Here is a 20,167-nt window from a genome sequence, read left to right on the forward strand (position 1 = left end):
AGTGTGGTCCCCAGGAGAGGGAGGACCAGGCTCCTTCAGAGGACCGAGGGGGGTGGCAGCCTTCCCCAAACTTGCCCACCCCCATGGCGACCGTCACTTCCTTTATCAGTCTTGCTTCTTCTTTTCTTGTATTTCAAAAGGTCCTCCCTGTGGTCAGTGCAAAGGGAGCCATGACCCAGGGCTCTCAGACCCCATCTTCCCACTGAGGGGCGTGTCCTCTGTCCCCTCAGCCCCCTGCTTCTGCCACCCCCTTGGTGTCTCTCTCCTCCCAGGGGAAGGACTGGCAGCAGGACCAGCTCAGGCTCTTTGAGGGAGGGGTTGGCAGCCATGAGTCTCTGCCCAGCTCCTGCCCCTCAGAGAGGAGGAGGAGGGGGCCGCTGATGGGCAGAGCCTCAGCCCCCAGCCCAGGCCCAGGGGCACCCAGTCTGCTCCTGGTCCCTTTCCCTTCAGGCAGGGGCTCCCCTGAAGTCCCCCCATGGCAGTCCCCCCATTGCAGTCCCCAGGCAGAACCGAGGATGGCCAGGCCCCCTCCCGCCCTGGTCTGCTCCCTTTGTGCAGTCTCACCCCCTCCCTGAGGTTAGGAGTGGGTGCTGGGCTCCCATGCCCACCTCCCCAGCCAGTGGGCCTTCTGGAGGCCACGCCTCCACCCCCAGATGCAAGACTGCATCTGCAGGGCCCTCTGTCCACAGTGGTCACCAGATCTTGGGCTCTGAAGTGGCAGGTCCAGGACTCAAACTCCAGGCTGCTGAGCCCACAGAGCCTTCTGGTTCTTCTGGATGCTTCCTGCTGGTTGCACCCCAGAATCTCTAAGTCAGAGCTCTGGGGAGTGAGCCCCATGAGGCTGTATTTATTAATGCTCCTCAGGGAATTTCATCCACAGCTGAGACCCTGGCTCATCCAGAGCCTTCTTTGGACAGAGGGGACGAAGGCTCAGAGCAGTTGTGTGTTGTCCTGGTGACGGTCCCTGGGACCAGCTGTGATGGAGGCACTGCCAGCCTGTGACTGGTGGTAGATGGGGTGAAAGTTGGGGGACTGGGACCTGTGGTGCCCCACAGAGCTGGCTGCGAGCCGGGGCCTTGGCTTCTTGAGTGGACCATGCAGTGGTGGAGGTGCTGGTGGTGGTGGGGAGGCCATAATTGCATCAGAAGAAGTGGCCTCATTTCTAGAGGCGGAAGCAAGTCCACTGACGACTTCCTTTGGCCTTTTCTCAGTTTTTTCCCCCCAATTCTAATAGTTTTTTCCCCGTGATTTTCCCATGGCCAGCCAGGCATCCTCCCCTGCCTCCCATCCACCGCCCACCGCCCTGCCCTCTCAGCCTCACCTTTTCTCACCTGTCCTCCCAGGCCCAAGAAGGGAGTTTCCATATTTTCGTGGAATCTTTTTATCTGAGTCAGGTTTCAAACATCCATTTTCTCATTGTCAGCTTTCCAGGTTTCTGCGGTGGATGTATCTTTATCTCCATTTTCTCCTGAGGAAACTGAAGGCCAGATCCTTAATATCGTGGAGTCCTTTGGGCTGTGCAAAAATGCTTGGGTCGAATGGGTAAGAGCTGGCAAGTAGGGCAGCCACGTGGGCAAGGGACCTGCTTGTTTCCTGGCAGGGCCTCCGGGGGCCCCTGCCCTGCGTGTGTGGTGACATCGGTGTTCCTCTCCTGCCTCTCTCCACTAGCTCGGGACCTGGAACGTCTCCTTGCCTGGCCTCCAGAGGAGGGGCCGGACCCCACCTGGGGCAACATCGCCCGTTTTCTTGGGCAGCACAGCACTTTTACGAAACAAGCTCTGGGTAACCTTCTCAGAGCACCTGCTGTCCAAGTGCCCGTAGCCCCCGCTGCTTCCACAGAAGGCCTCCCTAAACACAAGGGGCACGTTTCATGTCATATTCAGGCCCCTGGACCCGACCAGCTCCCCCTGAGGCTAGGAACTGTGAAGTGTAGTTTCTGCTCAGGGGTGGCATGTGGTCTCCTGGTTTGTTCATTCTTCCTTCCCCTGGAAAGAATGGGAAGGCTTGGAAATCTGCCTGGTGCTATGGCTGTACTCACAGAGGAGGCTTCTTGGAGGACGATGGCCTGGATTTCAGTGATTTAAACATGAGCAGAGGAGTTCCCGTCGTGGCGCAGTGGTTAACGAATCCGACTAGGAACCATGAGGTTGTGGGTTCGATCCCTGCCCTTGCTCAGTGGGTTAACAATCCGGCGTTGCCGTGAGCTGTGGTGTAGGTTGCAGACGTGGCTCGGATCCCACGTTGCTGTGGCTGTGGCACAGGCTGGCAGCTACAGCTCCGATTTGACCCCTAGCCTGGGAAACTCCATATGCCACGGGAGCGGCCCAAGAAATGGCAAAAAGACAAAATAAATAAATAAAAAACATGAGCAGAGGGGGTTCCTGTCGTGGTGAGGTGGAAATAAATCCGAGTAGGAACCATGAGGTTGTGGGTTCAATCCCTGGCCTTGCTCAGTGGGTTAAGGACCCAGCATTGCCATGAGCTGTGGTGTAGGTCGTAGACAAGTGGCTCGGATCTGGCGTTGCTGTGGCTGTGGTGTAGGCCCGCAGCTACAGCTCCAATTGGACCCCTGGCTTGGGAACCTCCATGTGCTGCGGGTGCGCCCCTAAAAAGCCAAAAAAATAAAATAAAATAAGCATGAGCAGAGTGGAACTGCTGCTCTCTAGCCCAGCAGGTGGCCATGGTGGAAGGGTGGTGATGTGATCAGGAGCTTGGACAGAGTGAGAGCTGTGAGCCATGCACCACACTGTGAGAACCAGCTCCCTAGATCTTCTCCACCTTCTCCCAAGCTTCCATTCTCCCTTCCTCATGGACCACATCCATCACCGCCTCAGCCCCTTGCCCCTCCATGGCACCTTCTGTCCCCCCAGCCCCCCCCACCCCCAGCTGAGAGATAAGGCCAGGACCTCCATTCATTATGCTGGAAGGTTCTGGCTCATACAATAAGGCAAGACAAAGAAATGAAAGCATTCTAAGGGTACTTTCTTAGATTCTGCATTTATCTGTTTGGCACCCATTCATCACAGGGCCAGTTGTACTACCTCTGTTTTATTTTCTGAGTTCTTGGTGCTCTGGCCTGATGGGAGAGACTGCCCCACCCAGGACTCACCAGTTCTCAGAGGTAACAAAGGGCTCTCCTGGGAGCATGCCTTTCATATGCAAAGCAACAAATCTAGGGCCCATACTCTAACCACCTCCTGTCTCTAACTCCCAACCCTATATTTCCCTACCCAAAATGAACCCCGGGTCAAGTACCAGGCCCTGAGGGCAGCATCTACAGCCCAAAGTCCATGAGCACTTTTCAAATTAAGCCATCCTGAGCTGTTTCCCCTGCCCTGCCTTGATCTTCCTGAGGAAAACACAGGCGGCCTCTACTTTGCCCTTGTCCTTCCTGACTCCTTAGTGACCCTGGTGCTTCCCCATGTAGCCCCATAAGCGGTAGTGTGCCCCATCCCCTTGGGATATGTAAGTAGTAAAAACTTCTTTACTGGAATCAGCCTCTCTGAGTCATCACTGTTGCCTCTATAAATTGAAATCCTGTGAGTACAACAATTGAGACCAAAGCCATCCAGATTGTAAAGGAAGAAGGAGAAACCATCTTTGTTCATGACTTGATTCTTCTCGGAGAAGGTACAATAGAATCCCCCAAGCAGGGAGTTCCGTTGTGGCTCAATGGTTAACGAATCCGACTAGGAACCATGAGGTTGCAGGTTCGATCCCTGGCCTCGCTCAGTGGGTTAAGGCTCTGGCATTGGCGTGAGCTGTGGTGTAAGTCACAGATGTGGCTCGGATCCCGCATTACTGTGGCTCTGGGGTAGGCCGGCGGCTACATCTCCGATTGGACGCCTAGCCTGGGAACCTCCATGTGGCACAGGTATGGCCCTAGCAAAAGACAAAAAAAAAAAAAAAAAAAATGTATCTACCAAGCAGGTACTAGACCCTTAAGTGAGTTAAGTGGGGTTGTGAAATACCAGGTCAGTATACAAAAGTCAGTTGTATTTCTATGTACAGATGACCCTTGAGTGACGTGGGTTTGAACTCCTTGGGTCCACTCTAAGAGGATTTTTTACACTCTATGGATAGAACCATACTACATAATCCATAGTTGGTTGCACCTGCAAAGGCAGACCTGTGGGTATGGAGGGCCAACCGTGAACTCCATCCAGGTTTTAGACTTTGCATGAGGTTGGCATCCTCATACCCCTATGTTGTTCCAGGACCGACTGCACTAACAGAAGAAACTGTAAATCGAAATGAAACCAATAGCATCAAAAACGCAATACTTAGGAGGACCTATGACAAGATTGTCCACCGAAAAACTACAAAACAGTACTGACAGAAATTTTAAAAGGATATGCATTGTTACATGAGAAGACTCAATACTGTGAAGATGTCACATTTTCCCTAATTAATCCGTAGATTTAATACAATCTTACCCCAAATCCCAGTACACTTTTTTTTTTTTTTATGAAATTGGCAGGCCAATTGTAAAATTCCTATGGAAATTCAAAAGCGCAACCAAAACAACTTTGAACATGAAGAACAAAATTGAAGGATTTTTCAAGAACAAGATTTTAGGAGTTCCCATCGTGGTGCGGTGGTTAACGAATCCAACTAGGAACCATGAGGTTGAGGGTTCAGTCCCTGCCCTTGCTCAGTGGGTTAACGATCCGGCGTTGCCGTGAGCTGTGGTATAGGTTGCAGACATGGCTCGGATCCCGTGTTGCTGTGGCTCTGGTGTAGGCTGGTGGCTACAGCTCCAATTCAACCCCTAGCCTGGGAACCTCCATATGCCGCGGGAGCAACCCAAAGAAATAGCAAAAAGACACACACACACACACCAGAACAAGATTTTCTATAAAGCTATTGCAGTAAAGGTGTAGATTCTGCCTTGCTTTTCTCATCGACCCTACAGCAAAGGCTCCTGCCCACATTCCCCCCTCTCTCCTTTTGTCTCCTGACTGATCCTGGTGCCTCCGCACGTGGCCCTGCCTGCAGTGTCTGGCCTCTGGTTTTTTTGGATTTGTAAATATAAACTGCCTCCTTTGTAACAGTCCATTTCATGTCTGTGCATCTTACCATTACTCATATATATGTATCTTTGTTGCTTATCTCTTTTTACCTAGTAGTTCCTAATTTTTAATCCTTTAATTGTGTTATATACATTTGTGTTATTTTTTAGATTCCATGTATAAGTGATAGCATAGAGTATTTATCTTTCTCTCTCTGACATTTCATTGAGTGTAACACTCTCTAGGTCCATCCACATTGTTGCAAATGGCAGAATTTCATTCTTTTTTATGCCGAGGCTGAGTGATATTCCACTGTATGTATATGTAGCACATCTTCTTTATCCATTCATCTGTTGATAAACACTTGGGTTGCTTCCATGTGTTGGCTATTGTAAGTTGTGCTCCTGTGAATATTGGGGCGCATGAATCTTTTCAAGTTAGTGTTTTCATTTCTTTTGGATATGTACCTATGGGTAGACTTGCTGCATCACATGGTAGTTATTTTTAGTTTTTTTGAGGAACCTACATACTGTTTTCCGTAGTGGTTGCACTGATTTACCAAATCCAGGTTATGTGTGAAAATATTACCTCACCCAACAACCCCAGGAGGTAAGCAGGGTTCTGGATGCTCATTTGATGCAGGAAGAGACTCAGATCCCAAGTGAGATTATGAGATTCAGCTGAGGTCACATCACATGCAAATGTTTGCTGTGGTGTTGGGTCTCAGCTCAGACCCCATGGTCGCAGCCACTTCCACGTGCAGCGACAAGAGTCCACAGCCTCTGACCACACTAACACCAAGGCTTCCCTTTCCTGTGTTTTCATCCTAATACACAGGGAGATTTTTTTATTGTTCTTCTTTTTGGGGCTGTACCCGCAGCATATGGACGTTCCCAGGCCAGGGGCTGAATTGGAACTGCAGCTGCCAGCCTACGCCAGAGCCACAGCAACGCCAGTTCCGAGCCTCATCTGCGATCTACACCACAGCTCACCACAACACCGGATCCTTTGTGGTTTTTTGTTTTGTTTTGTTTTATTTTTTTTATCCTTTTTAAAATTTTTGTTGTTCAAAAATCTCATTTAGTCTAGGTGTGTTGCTCTTCCATGGGTGTTGAAGAATCTGCCGATTTGCATGACCAAAACCTTTGGGCTGCTCATTGGGATGGTGTGCGTTTGTGGACTGATTTGAAGAGCAGAGAATTGATAAGCTTCTGGTGCTTTCTGCTTTACAACCTGACCATGACATGGTGTGAAACTAAGTAGATTTCAGTAATTTCAATAATTTTATGTTTTTTCCAAAAGATCTTCTATTTCTTTTACTAGATGTATCCATTTTTTTCTATTAGCATATTGTTTGTTATTTTAGATACTTCTATCTTTTTCATTAATTCATGCCTATTGCGTAATTTACATACAGTGAAATTCGTCCGATTTAGATATTACAGCTCAGTGAGTGTTAAAAGGATGGGGCTGTGTGGTCACCATCACAGTCAAGACGGAACATTCCGCTACCAGAGTCCCTCATGCCCCTTTTGTAGGCAGGCCTCTTCTCCCGTTTCCACTTTCAGGCAATCGCTGCTCCAAATCCTGTCTCTATCATTTTGCCTTTTCCAGAATGTCATATAAATGGAATCATACAGTGTGTAGCCTTTTGAGTTTGACGTTGTTCACTTGGTAAAATACTTTTGAGATTTGTCCACATCATTATGTGTGTTGGTAGTTGATTCCTTTTTACTACTGAGCAGGATTCATTCTGTAGATGTACTGTGACTTGTTTACCCACTTGCTAGTTGATCAGTTGAAGGAGAGTCTTCCCCTCTGTGTTTTTTTTTTTTTTTTTTTTAATCTTTTTGCCTTTTCTAGGGCCGATCCCACAGCATATGGAGGTTCCCAGGCTAGGGGTCCAATTGGAGCTGTAGCCACTGGCCTAGGCCAGAGCCATAGCAACGTGGGAACTGAGCCGCGTCTGCAACGTACACCACAGCTCATGGCAACGCTGGATCCTTAGCCCACTGAGCAAGGCCAGGGATCGAACCCGCAACCTCATGGTTCCTAGTCAGATTTGTTAACCACTGTGCCACGACGGGAACTCCCTTTCCCTCCGTTTTGGATGATTACAAATAAAGCTGCTATGACCATCAGTGCACAAAGTTCTCACATAAATTTGTTTTCCTTTATCTGAGTAAATACCTAGCAATGGGATTTCTGAGTCATATGGTAATACCTTAAAAGAAATTGTCAAAATGTTTTTCAAAGTAGTTGTACCATTTTGAATCCCCATCAGTGAAGTATGAAATTTAAGTTGTTCTGTATCCTCACCAGTTCTTGGTATTGTAGTGGTGTCTCATGGTGGTTTTAATCTATACCCATGACTAACAATTTTAAGCTTCATTTCATGTCATGATTTGTCACCTGTATCTCTTCTTTGGTAAAATATCTGTTCTCATCTTTGGTGCAATTTTTTTTAAAAATTGGGATTTTTGTTATTGAGTATTGAGATATCTTTATATATCATGGCCATAAGTTCTTTATCAAATGTGTGTTTTGCATGTATTTAATCTGTATATCTTTTTTTATTTTTAATTGATTCTTTCCAGAGAGTAGAACTTGTTAATTTTGGTAAAGTTTACCTTATCGATTTTTCCTTCTATGGATCATGGTTTTGATGTGAATCTAGGAGATCTTTGTTGAAATCAAGATCACAAATATTTTCTATTTTTCCTTCTAGAAGTTTTTTTTTTGTTTTTTTTTTTTTTGTCTTTTTAGGGCCGCACCCTGGGCTTATGGAGGTTCCCAGGCTAGGGGTCAAATTGGAGCTATAGCTGTTGGCCTACACCACAGCCGCTGCAATGCAGGATCTGAGCCCTGTCTGGGACCTAAGCTGCAGCTGCAGCAATGCCAGATCCTTAACCCGCTGTACAGCGCCAGGGATCGAACCTACGTCGCAATGCTACCAAGATGCTGTTGATCCCATTGTGTCACAACTGGAACTCCAGTTGAGTCCTTTAAAAAAATTTTGATTCCCAATATTGTATTAGCTTCAGGTTTACAGCAACATGAATCAGCTGTAATTAAACATTTATCCACTCTTTTTTCCACATAAGTTATTACAGAATATTGAACAGACCTCCCTGTGCTATAGAGTACGTCCTTGTTAGTTATCTATTCCCATATATAGTAGTGTGTACATGCCAATCCCATCCTTACAGTTTATTCTTCCCCTTCACAGTCTCCCCCCTGCCCATAACCCTAAGTTTAACTTTGAAATCTTTGAGTTTGTTTCTGTTCTGTAAATGAGTTCCTTTGTATCATTTTTATTAGATTCCACCTAAAAGTGATATCATATGATATTTGTGCTTCTCTGACTTCACTTAATATGTTAATCTCTAGGTCCATCCATGTTACTGCAGATGGCATTATTTCATTCTTTTTTATGATTGAGTAATATTCCATTGTGTATATATGTACCACATCTTCTTTATCCATTTCTCCGCTGATGGACATTTAGGTTGTTTCCATGTCTTGGCTATTGTAAACAGTGCTGGAATGAACACTAGGGTACATATATCTTAATTGTGGTTTTCTCTGGATATAGGTCCAGGAGTGGGATTGCTGGGTCATATGATAGTTCTATATTTAGTCTTTAAGGAATCTCCATACTGTTTTCCATGGTAGAAATTACATTCCCACCAACAGTGCATGATGTTTCCCTTTTTTCCACATCCTCCAGAACTTGCCATTTGTTGCCTTCTTGTGGATAGCCATTCTGACAGGTAAGAGGTGGTAGCTCACTGTGGTTTGAATTTTTGTTTCCCTGATGATTAGTGATGTTGAGCATCTTTTTCATTGGCTGTTGGCCTTCAGTATGTCATCTTTGAAAAAATGTCTATCCAGGCCTTCTGCCCATTTTTAAATTGGGTTTGTTTTGTTGATATTGAATTGTATGAGTCCTTTGTGTATCTGGGGCATCTTGGATATAAGATGGGTCACAACTCTGTCTTTCCCGCCCTGTGACACTGAGTGTCTCCCAGGATACTTTTCTCTCCAGCAGGGCTGGCTTCTTCTGCAGAGAACCCTCGGAGGACCTCTTAGGGGCAACAAGCTGAAGGGCCCCTAGGGAGCTTGTGTTAGTGGCTCCAGCTAGTGGCGACCCCACACCCAGCTCCTGGCTCTGGGCATCTGGCTCAAAATTCTTTTGTATAATACTTTACTTCATCGTCACTATCATGATAACAATTTGAATCTTGTTGTTTGCACATGGCTCTCTCTTACTCAAAAGTTCTTAGAATTTTCTTCGTCTTTTATATTCTTATCTTTCATTACAATGTGACAATGTATTTTCCTTATGTCTCCTCATGGGCGCTCAACCAGCCCATGCAATCAAGCCATTTCTCTTTCTAAATAAGTGACTCAAGCTAATTCTGTGAGATCAGTTTCTATTAGTATCAGTCAGAGCAGGAGACAGATGGCATGCTCAAATGGAGGGAGTGGAGAAGAGTTTAATAATGGGACCATTTCCAAAGTTGTGGGAAGGATTATGGGATGCAACAGGGAAGGTGGAGCATATCTGGCTAGCAAGAGTGGAGTCCCTGTGGTCCCTGTGTTTAGAGGAGCAAAGAGGGAACAATTACCAGAACCTGGAATGAGTCGCCCTTGTTGTAGGGAGAGAGACTTTGGTGGAGGAAAACAGCAACCCAGGGTGACTTAGCAAGGAGGGGATTCCCTGACCTTGATGAGCAGCTCTTTCCCATTGGCAGGTCCCAGTAGGAAACCAGGAGGCAGAGCACCTGGGTGATGTGGTCCACAGGAATCAGCCTCCTGGGGTATGTAGGATGGAGAAGGTGGGAGAGGGGATTAGGGAGCTAAGAAGCAAATGGAAATCCTAGCATTGTTTTTTATTCCCTTAATTAAAAAAATGAACAGACTTTTTAGAGCAGTTTTAGGTTTACCAAAAATGATCCCAAAGTACTGAGAGTTCTGAGGATGAGTGTCAACTTCTGCTAAAAACTCTGATGGCGTTCTATTACGTGAAAGCCCACACCTTTCAGGCCATGGCCTTCAATGTCGTCTTGGTTCACCTTCCTCAACCCTGCCTTTCATCTTCGCATCCTTCTCTCGCTCTCTGGGTCCAGACCTCTGCTGTTCTTCATACTTAGTGCACAGCTTTCCCCCACGAGGCACCTGTCTGACATTTGCCTTCCCTGAATGCTGCTTCTCCCTAACCCACTTCCTCCTTTTATTCACTCCTGTGGCCTCTTTAGACCTCAACACAAATCTCACTTTCTCAGGGAAGTATCCCTGGTTCCTGAAACCAGATCAGTGTACCCTGTGAGGCACCTGGCAATGTACTTGGGGTGTACTTGGTGCTCTTTCTCCCTAACGCCGATCCTAGTTTACTCTTCTGTTTATTGCATCGAACCCTCTCTCCCCACTAGACAGGAGACAGACTGTGTCTGCTTTTGCTTTCTGCGGCGTCCCCTGCATGTCGCACAGAGCCTGGCATGTGATAGGTTCTCAGTCAATGTTTTTGAATAAATGAGTAGAAGCCATAGACAGCCAGGACAATGGAAATCCATGTCCTGAGCAGTAGGGAACTGGGAGCTTTTCTTTACAAGTTTCAAAAGAAAAAAAAAATGCATTTTTGCCTTTGGAGTTGAAAGGCAGAAACTGTGAATACATTTTTTTAACGTTTATTTTGTTCTTATGCAAGAAATCTGAAGGAAACTGAAGTTAACACAGGCATCATCTAAGACTCAAGCTGAGAAGATGTAGGTGTGACTGTGACAGGTTGTAACGTGTTAAGGGAAAATAACTCTCCTGACAATGGAAGATGAAGCTGATAGGTACTCTCCTCATCTTTATTCCTTAGCGTTACTTCATCAGTGAGGCTAAGGATTTATAAATTGCTATAAAGCAACGTCTTTACCTTTTCGATTTGATTTTAAAAAGTTGTGAAGACGGAGTTCTAGTCATGTCTCAGTGGTTAACGAACCTGACTAGTATCCTTGAGGACACGGGTTTGATCCCTGGCCTTGCTCAGTGGATCCGGAGTTGCCATGAGCTGTAGGCTGGCAGCAGCAGCTGCTTTTCAACCCCTAGCCTGGGAACCTCCATATGCCGCCAGTGTGGCCCTAAAAAGACAAATGACAAAAAAAAAAGTTATGGCAGGAAAAAGAAAATCCCGGGGGAAAGTCTATCAGATGACTAACCCACACTTGACATAACCCATAATTACATATCCAAATCGGTATGTAATCGACATATAACATTTTATTAGTCTCGAATGTGCAGTATAATGTTCTGGGATTGGTATTACTGCAGAACAGTCACCACAATCAATCTAGCTAACATCTATCACCACAGAGTCACAAAACTTTTTTCTTGTGATAAAAATTTTTAAGATCTACTCTCTTAGTAACTTTCACATAAGCAAGACAGTCTTAGTAGCTATAGTCACTGTGTGTACATTACACCCCCAGAACTTACGTGTTTTATATCTGGAAGTTTGTGCCTTTTGACCCCCTTCTTCCACATTGCTCATCCCCCACCCCCACTTACAGCAACCATCCATCTGTTCTCTGTATCTGTAAGCACCCTCTGTCTCTGTCTCTCTTTATTTTTTATTTTTTTTGGATTCCACCTATATGTGAGATCATACAATAATTTCTTTCTCTGACTCATTTCATTTAGCATAAGGCTGTCAAAGTCTTTTTGCATTGCCACAAATGGCAAAGTTTCTTTCAGTTTTACAGAGTAATAATGTTCCATTGTGTATTTATAGCTTCTTTTCTTTTCTTTTGTCTTTTTTTTTTTTTTTTTTTTAGGGCTGCAACCAAGGCATTTGGAGATTCCCAGGCTAGGGGTCTAATCGGAGCTACAGCTGCCGGCCTACACCACAGCCACAGCAATGCCAGATCTAAGCCACATCTGTGACCTACACTGCAGCTCATTGCAACACCAGATCCTTAACCCACTGAGCAAGGCCAGGGATTGAACCCACAACCTCATGGTTCCTAGTAACCATGGTATTTGTTTCCACTGTGCCACAACAGGCATTCCTACAGCCTTTTTTCTTTATTCATCTACTGATGGACCCTTAGGCTGCTTCCATGTCTTGGTCATTATAAATAATGCTGTAATGAGCGTAGGGTTGACACCTTTTTGAGTTATTGTTTTCCTTTCCTTGGGATAAATACCCAGAAGTGGAATCGCTGGATCATATCAGTAATCTCTTATTTGACTGAAATTTGACTTTTGTTGTTCTTTTAGAAAGTCAGCTCTATTTCCTGTATTATTACATGTTGGAAATGTTTGTTGCCTTCATAGCCGTGTAATACCTTAGTTGAGTGTAAAATTCTTGGGTGTTTTTGTTGAGTTTCATTTGCAGGTGTTGCAAGCATTGTTCATTGTCTTCCAGCGTTGGATGTTATTAATCTACGTCAATCTAAAATTTTCTTATAGATTGACTTAAATCTGTTTTGCTGAAATGCCCAAAGGATTCTTTCTTTACCTTTAAATTCAGTGACTTTACCAGTGATTCCCTGATGCTGGATGTTTTGAGTCAAACTTTTTGGTATGTGTATAATATAGTTTTCAAACAAGTGAAAGAAAAATGGTTTGAATGAGAAGCTGAAAGATCCATGATTGTGTGAAATATGATGGGTTCAGCTTTGACGTACAGAAACAGAACCCAGGAGCTTAAACAAATTCAAAAAGAGTTGTCTGTGTCACATAAGGAGGAGTCTGGAGGTAGGCAGCCTGGGAGTGGGACTGACTTGCACTACAGATCTGTGGCACCAGTGGAAACCCTGGCTCCCTGTATATTTTCCTTTCAACCAATTTAGCATTGCTTCCTTTCCTATGGTCACAAGATGTCTGCTCCTCCCAGCACCATAGCTGCATTTTAGGAGGTTGAGAAAGAGAAACGGGCTCTCTGCCTGCTAAAAGAACTTGCCTGAAGCCCAGCTCCGGGATGTCAGCTTACGTATGTTATTAGTTGGAAGTGTGTCACGTGGCAATCCCTAGTGGCAAAAAAAGTCTGGGAAATGTGACTTTTTCACCAAGCGCAGGGTTGGGGAGGGGTGGTGGCTTCACTTGCAGACTTTATTTAGATTATAACTTCCGTAACACACTAAGTTCATCTTACAGAAAATAAAAAGATGTATTTACAAATTGATCTGAAAGAAGGAACATAATAATTAGAACAGAAATAAGCAAGTCGCAAAGGAAACCATACTTGATTGTGAAAATGTAATTTTCCCTAATATAATTAATTTGTGATTCATGAACGGTTCCACACGTTTATGCTACCCTTCTGTACCATTTATATAACAAGAAGAAAAATTCCTAGCTACCCCATGCACACAGATTTTCTAAAAACGTTTCTGTAGTCAGGGTTTCATTTGCTTTGCCCAGGATTCGCTGGAAGCCTGGCAATGCCTAGAATCACCACAGGACAGGTTCTCAGGCAGCGCTGATCATCCTTAGTCAGATTCACGTCAGGGAAATATGGACGCAGTAGCTCCACAGCAGAAATTAAGTGGATATAAAAATGGGGGATCCCTTCTGGCATTGTGGTGAGCTGTGCCGCAGGTGGCAGACACGGCTCAGGTCCTGCATTGCAGTGGCATAGGCCAGGGGCTACAGCTTCCATTTGACCCCTAGCCTGGGTACCTCCATATGCCCCAGGTATGGCCCTAAAAAGACAAAAAAAGGGGGGGGGTATCCTTTGCATTTCTCCTTTTCTTTGTTTCTTTCTCCAGTGTTATAAAACACCAATGCTTTAATGCTTAGGCAAGCAACAGGAGTCAGTACACCATAGAGATTTCTCTGTAACATGATTTCTCCAATATTTCAACCATATCTATTTGTAAATAGGGGCCGTATGGTTCACTGGTGAGACAAGGGTTATCAAAACATCATCTGTGGATTCCCTGTAAGGAAAATAACCAATCTTTTTATTAGCTCTAACATCTTCACACCGAAAAGCAAGTCTGTGTTCCGGCTCTTCGTTCACCCCAGTGAAGCGTATCAGTTCATTCTCTGGATGACAAAGACTTCTTTGTTCATTTGGGGGTATTTTTTTCCAACTTTCTACAAAGAGCATGTTTTGCTTTTTAAAATTAGAAGACATTTTTATTTTACAAATCAGTCCATGATAGTCTTCATACAGAGAGTCAGGCTTTCCACTTGGGTGGCTCTGATGAAATGAAATGGATTCATCGCTTAAATCTTTGCAGGGCTCCTTGACACTCTAAACAGAGAGCCCAGCACCCAAGAGCACAATCCTCACATGCATGGATGGAGTAGGTGTTGCTGGCTCTGTCCCAACGGCTCATCAGTTCAGCCAACTTTTCTAGGTGGGGACGAAAGCTCTTAGGATGCACTGGCCGACCGCCGGGCTTCCCTGTCCCGCCACCACTCACATTCTAGTTCTTACTTGTGGACATGAGGACCTGTGCGTTAGAAGGAGGTAAGAGGAGGCTGCACACAGCTGAGGGGCAGGGCTCCTAGGCTTGACCATCACACCTGCTTCTCCATCCAGAGCCGCAGGTTGGGCAGGACCCTCAGGTGGGGCAGACATAGGAGAGCAGGAAATCCACCTCGCTTCGGACAATGTGCTTCCCTGGGTGGATGCTGTCAGGCAGCGCCAGGCTGGAGGTCATTTCCCAGGCATCCACAAAGGCCACGCGGAGGTCTGCAAAGGCGGCTTGGAGGAGCCGGTTCACCTGGAGGGTGAACCAGTCGCTGCCGTAGACGGACTTGTAGCCAGTGTTGGCCAGTTTGATGACAACAAGAGTGCGGGGCTCCCGGGTCAGCAGCGAAGCCACGGCTGCCCGGATCCCCGCCAGTCGCTGCACAAAGATGGTCGGAGGGAAGGTGGTGAAGTGAGCGCCCAGGCTCAGCACCACCACGGTATGGGGGCCCCCGGCCAGGCCCCCCAGTTCCCGGACCACAGAATGCAGGGAGGCCACCGGTGTGCGGAGGGAGCGCAGCGGCCAGCGGTGTGCGCGCCACTGCAGCACGATGCCCCGCGAGGCGTCCACGGCCAGCAGGGGCCCCGTCTGATGCGTGGTGTGTAGATCCACTGGCGTCAGGGCTGTGCGAGGGCGAGAGAGAAGGCTTAGGGCTTAATATGGGACTGTGTGCCACCCTCTTGAATGAAATAAAAATTGCCCCCTCTCCCCGGACATAAAGCTTCCCCCTAAATCCTAAGCCTGCTCCCCACTCAAGTTTTCAAGGTTGCCAAGAATCTTTCTACTATCCATTTGTTTCTCTTGTAATTCTCTGCGGCCTTGATTTCCGCGTGCTGGTGGGTCTCTTCTGAAAGCTTCCCTTCTTGCCTTGGGTAATGCTACATTATTCCAAGCTGAAGAGGTCAGTCAGAAAGGAGGCTGCAGAGAGTGACAATGCCCTGCTAAGAAAGGAGCCGGTTTCCAAAGGAAGACCAATGAGACGAAATTCTACAGGGCCTGGGGAGGCTGCGCCCTGAGACTGGGTCTCCAGACCTGGTAACTAGGAGGTCACTGGCAATATTCTAGATTAGGGAGAGCAAAACCTGTCTTGCCCTGTCCCGTCACAGCCACTCACAGGGCACGATGTCACACAGATACTCCCACCACTGCCGGAGCGTGGAGTCCCCCATCATGTGGATGATGCGGCCAGCCAGGCAGCCCAGGATGCTGTCAGCAGTGGAGAAGGAGCGGCTGGAGCAGGACAGGGAGTGCCACGTGTTTTGGTGGAAGAATCCAGAGGGCTTTGGGCCTGGGATCCCAGGGCGGCATGGTTGTTGAGGGGACAGAACTGTAAGCAATTGTTTGTAAGCAAAACAGTCAGTGGGTACATGAGGCTAAAGCCACAATATGGCCTAAGGGCTGCCTTTCCTGCCAGTCCCAGCGTCACTTACCCAGACTCCGGTTGCTCTCCTTGGCCACCCAGATTGGAGAAATACTCTGGCGGAGGGCCTTGTCTGTCACATTCCTGAAAAGAAACCCGTGGGCAAGAGGGGAATGTGTGATGAGAAGGAATCCTGGACTGAGGTGAATGGGGCTTCTTGGAGGAAAGGCAGTCTCAATGCCAAGGGCATCTGTCCAGTGTCAGGGCTCCTGGGAGACAGTGAGGTAGGGGCTCAGGGGAGGGATTGGAAGCTGGAGTTCAGGAATCCAGGTTCTTTGAATTTCCTGGTCTCAAGGATATGATCAGTGCAGAAAGCACAATTTGTTTAAAAATGTACTCAGGACTTTGTTTTTGTTCAGATATGGTGAGGCCAACCGATCAGGAGATGGTTGCCATGGAAGAGACAGTATGTCACTCACAGTTCCCAAGAGGTGGGGACCTGCAGGTCACGCACGGCCACCTGGGGAAACACCAGGGTTAGTCAGGAGGCATAAAGAGCAGGGGGACAGTACATAAATAAAGGGATGAAAGCTGTTAGTGGGTTTTCATTGAAAGCAAGGGGCAGAGTTCCCGTCGTGGTGCAGTGGTTAACGAATCCGACTAGGAACCATGATGTTGCGGGTTCGATCCCTGCCCTTGCTTAGTGGGTTAACGATCCGGCGTTGCCGTGAGCTGTGGTGTGGGTTGCAGACAAGGCTCGGATCCCACGTTGCTGTGGCTCTGGTGTAGGCTGGCGGCTACAGCTCCAATTCGACCCCTAGCCTGGGAACCTCCATATGCCGTGGGATCGGCCCTAGAAATGGCAAAAAGACAAAAAAAAAAAAAAAAAAAAAAAAAAAAAAAAAAAAAAAAAGAAAGAAAGCAAGGGGCAAGGGTGGGTAAGCAGCTGAGAGCTGAGCAGGCTTAGGTGGGATAGTTTGCATAATTTCTGTGAGCTCTGGGCTAGAGAGATGGTCTTTAGCTGTCTAGTCCCTGGCTCAGGGGTGATTTGGAGCAGCTGCAAGATCCTGATAAAAGGAGGCACGGTGGCCTCAGGGTAGGGGGTGGGTTGCATATCAAAGTTATGCTCAAGGCAAGCTTTTTGCTCTTCCTGGGAGTCAGCTAGTCCTGGGAGGGGCAGTCCCACAAGGCCCCAAGATGGCAAAGCCTCACCAAATACAGAAAATTAAAAATACAATTAATACAAGAAGGCGCTTGGAGCCTTTTGCAAGAAGTACTAATTTTCCTGTTGGTCTCACCAAGCTCACTGCCGTTGGACCCTCACTCCCACCAGAACTGGCAATGACCAGCGTCACTCCTCAGTCCTTGTCATCCCTGCATCAGCCCAGCGGTTGCTCCCTCCTCCCTGAGACATGCCCTTTGTCTGGTTGCCATGACACTTCACTCACCTGAGAGCCCCCTTTGCAAGCCGCCTCTCCCCAGCCTCTTTATTGCATGTCTCTGCACACTCCTAGTCCTCACCGCCTCTGTACTTAAGATCTTTCCATAGCGCATCTCTGTTTCTAACATCCTATGTAATTTACTTACTGTTTATTGTCTTTTCCTCGTCCTGGGGTCTCTCTGGCCCAGCCTTGCCTCCGATCTCAAGGCCAGTAAGCAGGGCTCACTAGCAGCCAGTCCAGTTTCCCTCTATCCTCCCCCTCGTTCCCATTCTTGCTTCCCTGGGACTAAGGAGAATTCTCAGCCTGGATTTTGCTTGGTTTCTAGGCTGCACCTCTGCTCGCTTCTCACTCAGTGGGGTCACATCCGTCCACCCTACCGCCTGACCACATATGCTGGTGATTTCTAAATCGACATCTCTCCCTACAGGGGTTGTGAGTACAGCGGAGGGACTGGGACGCTTCTCTTTGGCCGGAGTTTTATGGACCTTTGATGACCTACCCTGACCATCATACACCAGGTGGGGTGCTTTTTCTCTGTGTCTGCAAACCACTTGGCATGTGCCGCAGGGATGCCCACCCTACAGTGTATGTTCTAAATTGCCACGTGCCCCTACGCTGAAGACTTGCAGAGGGCAGGGATGTCAGCTATGACATAAATGTCGTCAGTGCTTAGTGTGAAACCCGGCAGATAGAAGGTGCTGGGGAAACGTGTTTAATAGACATGAACAGCGGAATGATAAGGATAGAGGCTCAGGCAGAAAAATCGCAGGGATCTGGATTCAGGGGTTGGGGCGGGCATCCCAGACGATTCTGGGTCTCTTACCGTGCCAGCAGGGCCTCCTCGTGTGGTGTGGTCACGTTCCAGTAGCGTCCACTTGAATGTCCTACCAGTGAGTCACAGGGAAGGGTGGGGGGTTGAGCGCAGAACCAGAGCTCCCCCGAATCTTCATCCCTGTAGTGACAGGTGGACTCCTCCTTCCCAATCAACAGGGGGTTAACATTGCAAGTCACAGTTTCCTCATGTCCTGTGGGTCCCCGGAAATAGCCCGTGAAATCAATGGTGGCCCATTGGTCTCTCCAGATCCCCCGGAGAACCCCAACTGCCTCGCTGGAATGGATCAGCCGCACCTGCACCTGGGCCTGCCCTGCCCAGAGCAGTGGAAAGGTCAGCAGGTATGTGCCATTCTCCAGGTCCTTGACGTCTCCGGGGACCCCTGCCTTCAGGTCAGGACCCAGCAGCTGGGCCCGAAACAGATCCCCTCCGTGGCTCTTGCATCTGCCCTGGTGGTCTCTGGCGATAAGAATGGCCTCTAGGTAGCCTCCCAGTGGGTAGCTGGTCTGGGCAGGATGCCTCAGGTGGTAGGTAGAAGTCTGGGGGCTGGTGGAGGCCGAAAGGTCTCCCCCATCTCCTGGGGTCAGAGGCCAGTGCAGAAGATGGGTCAAGTCCGAGAGCTCCTGGGGGAGAGAGCTGGAGCACTTGGGGGCAGGGCGGGGCCCTGGGGGTGGAGGGACTGCGCTGTCAGGCCAGGAAACCCTGAGGTAGATCTGCGCACAGAGAAAAAAGAACCCGTCAGTGGTTTGTGTCTCTCCATCCTTCTTCTGGGAAGAAGTTCTCAATTCACCAAACTTATCTGGTAGCAATCCGCCTGCACTGCCTCAGGCTGCTTCTGTCCCAAAGCTGGAGTCTGAGTCACCACCACACACACCTGCAGACACCACTTGGTGTTTATTTTGTATTTTTTATTGAAGTCCAGTTGTTTTATAATATTAGTTTCAGGTATATAATGTGATTAGTATTTTTATAGATTATACTTTGTTTAAAGTGATTGTTGAGTTCCCACTGTGCCTCAGCAGGTTAAGACCCCAACTAGTTTCCATGAGGATGTGGGTTCGATCCCTGGCCTTGCTCAGTAGGTTAAGCATCTGGCATTGCCACAAGCTTCCGTGTAGGTCACAGATGCAGCTGGGATCTGGCGTGGCTGTGGCTGTGGCATAGGCAGACAGCTGCAGCTCCAAATGTGCCGTTAGCCCGGGAACTTCCATATGCTGCAGGTGCAGCTCTAAAAAAAAGAAAAAAATAGTTATTGTAAAATATTGGCTATATTCCCTGTGTTATGTAATACATCCTTGTAGCTTATTTATTTTAAACAGAGTAGTTTGTACCACTTAAGCCCCCACCCCTACCTTGCTCTTCTCCCCCTTACCACCTTGTCTTTAAAACCATATGTTTGTGAGTTTTGCTAAAATTCCCACGACGAACAAATAGTATCTCTCTCCACCCCTCCTCTGTCCCTGCTAGCTTCTGCCCCATCGGCTTACCCAAATGCACACACACTTCCTGCCACCAGAGGAAGGGGGTCCAGGCTTGGACACACCCACATCTGTAGCCCTCCCCACCGTTTATAAGTCCTTCTCTGCATGGACTCCCAAACTCAGAGTAAATCCCCCTGTTCCTTCCTGTTTCCTCTTTCTACAGCCGACCTCTACCATCTCCATGGTGCATTCACAAGCAGAAGCAGGAGCTAGAGTCTATGGAACTAGGCACATGGGGTTCCTATGGAACTAGGCACATGGCGTTTCCCTGTACAAGAGGCAGGAGAGAGACATGTAGATGGAAGGGGCTCAGGAGGGAATGGGCTATGGCTCCAGCTCTTTCTAGCTCCCAACAAAAATCCAAGTCTCAGTTAAGCACAAGCCTAAGAGGGCCTTGGATCATGGGAAACAAACATGATTTGAAAGCACAGCACAAATGCTTAGCAGTTCTTTCTGGGGAAGGAAGCTAATCCAGTTTGATGGTCCATCAGCATTTGATGGTCTCTAGTGTTTATCTACCCAGCATCTGTTTGTTCTCTGAGGGCATATGGGTTTTTTTGTTTT

General features: G+C 47.6%; 1 protein-coding gene across 5 annotated transcripts in view; it reads right to left on the minus strand.

Annotated features, from left to right (window-relative positions):
• Positions 1–13,097: 13,097 nt before the first annotated feature.
• LOC110259877 (NXPE family member 3) overlaps positions 13,098–20,167 on the minus strand; it is a 37,932-nt gene continuing 30,862 nt past the window's right edge. For all 5 annotated transcript variants that reach the window (XM_085016618.1, XM_021086214.2, XM_085016616.1 and 2 more), the window contains 4 exons: positions 18,114–18,835; positions 15,919–15,992; positions 15,603–15,815; positions 13,098–15,111 (listed from right to left, as the gene is read on the minus strand). In XM_085016618.1, the coding sequence (XP_084872744.1) occupies positions 14,579–15,111; positions 15,603–15,815; positions 15,919–15,992; positions 18,114–18,835 (1,542 nt within the window). In that variant the 3' untranslated portion in view covers positions 13,098–14,578. The remainder of the gene's footprint in view (positions 15,112–15,602; positions 15,816–15,918; positions 15,993–18,113; positions 18,836–20,167) is intronic.

The sequence above is a fragment of the Sus scrofa genome, chromosome 3 (assembly GCF_054392235.1).
Source record: "Sus scrofa isolate SSC_HxYL_T2T_F1_AM1 chromosome 3, Sscrofa_HxYL_maternal_Yorkshire_Landrace_v2.0, whole genome shotgun sequence".
In the NCBI taxonomy this organism is placed as follows: Eukaryota; Metazoa; Chordata; class Mammalia; order Artiodactyla; family Suidae; genus Sus; species Sus scrofa.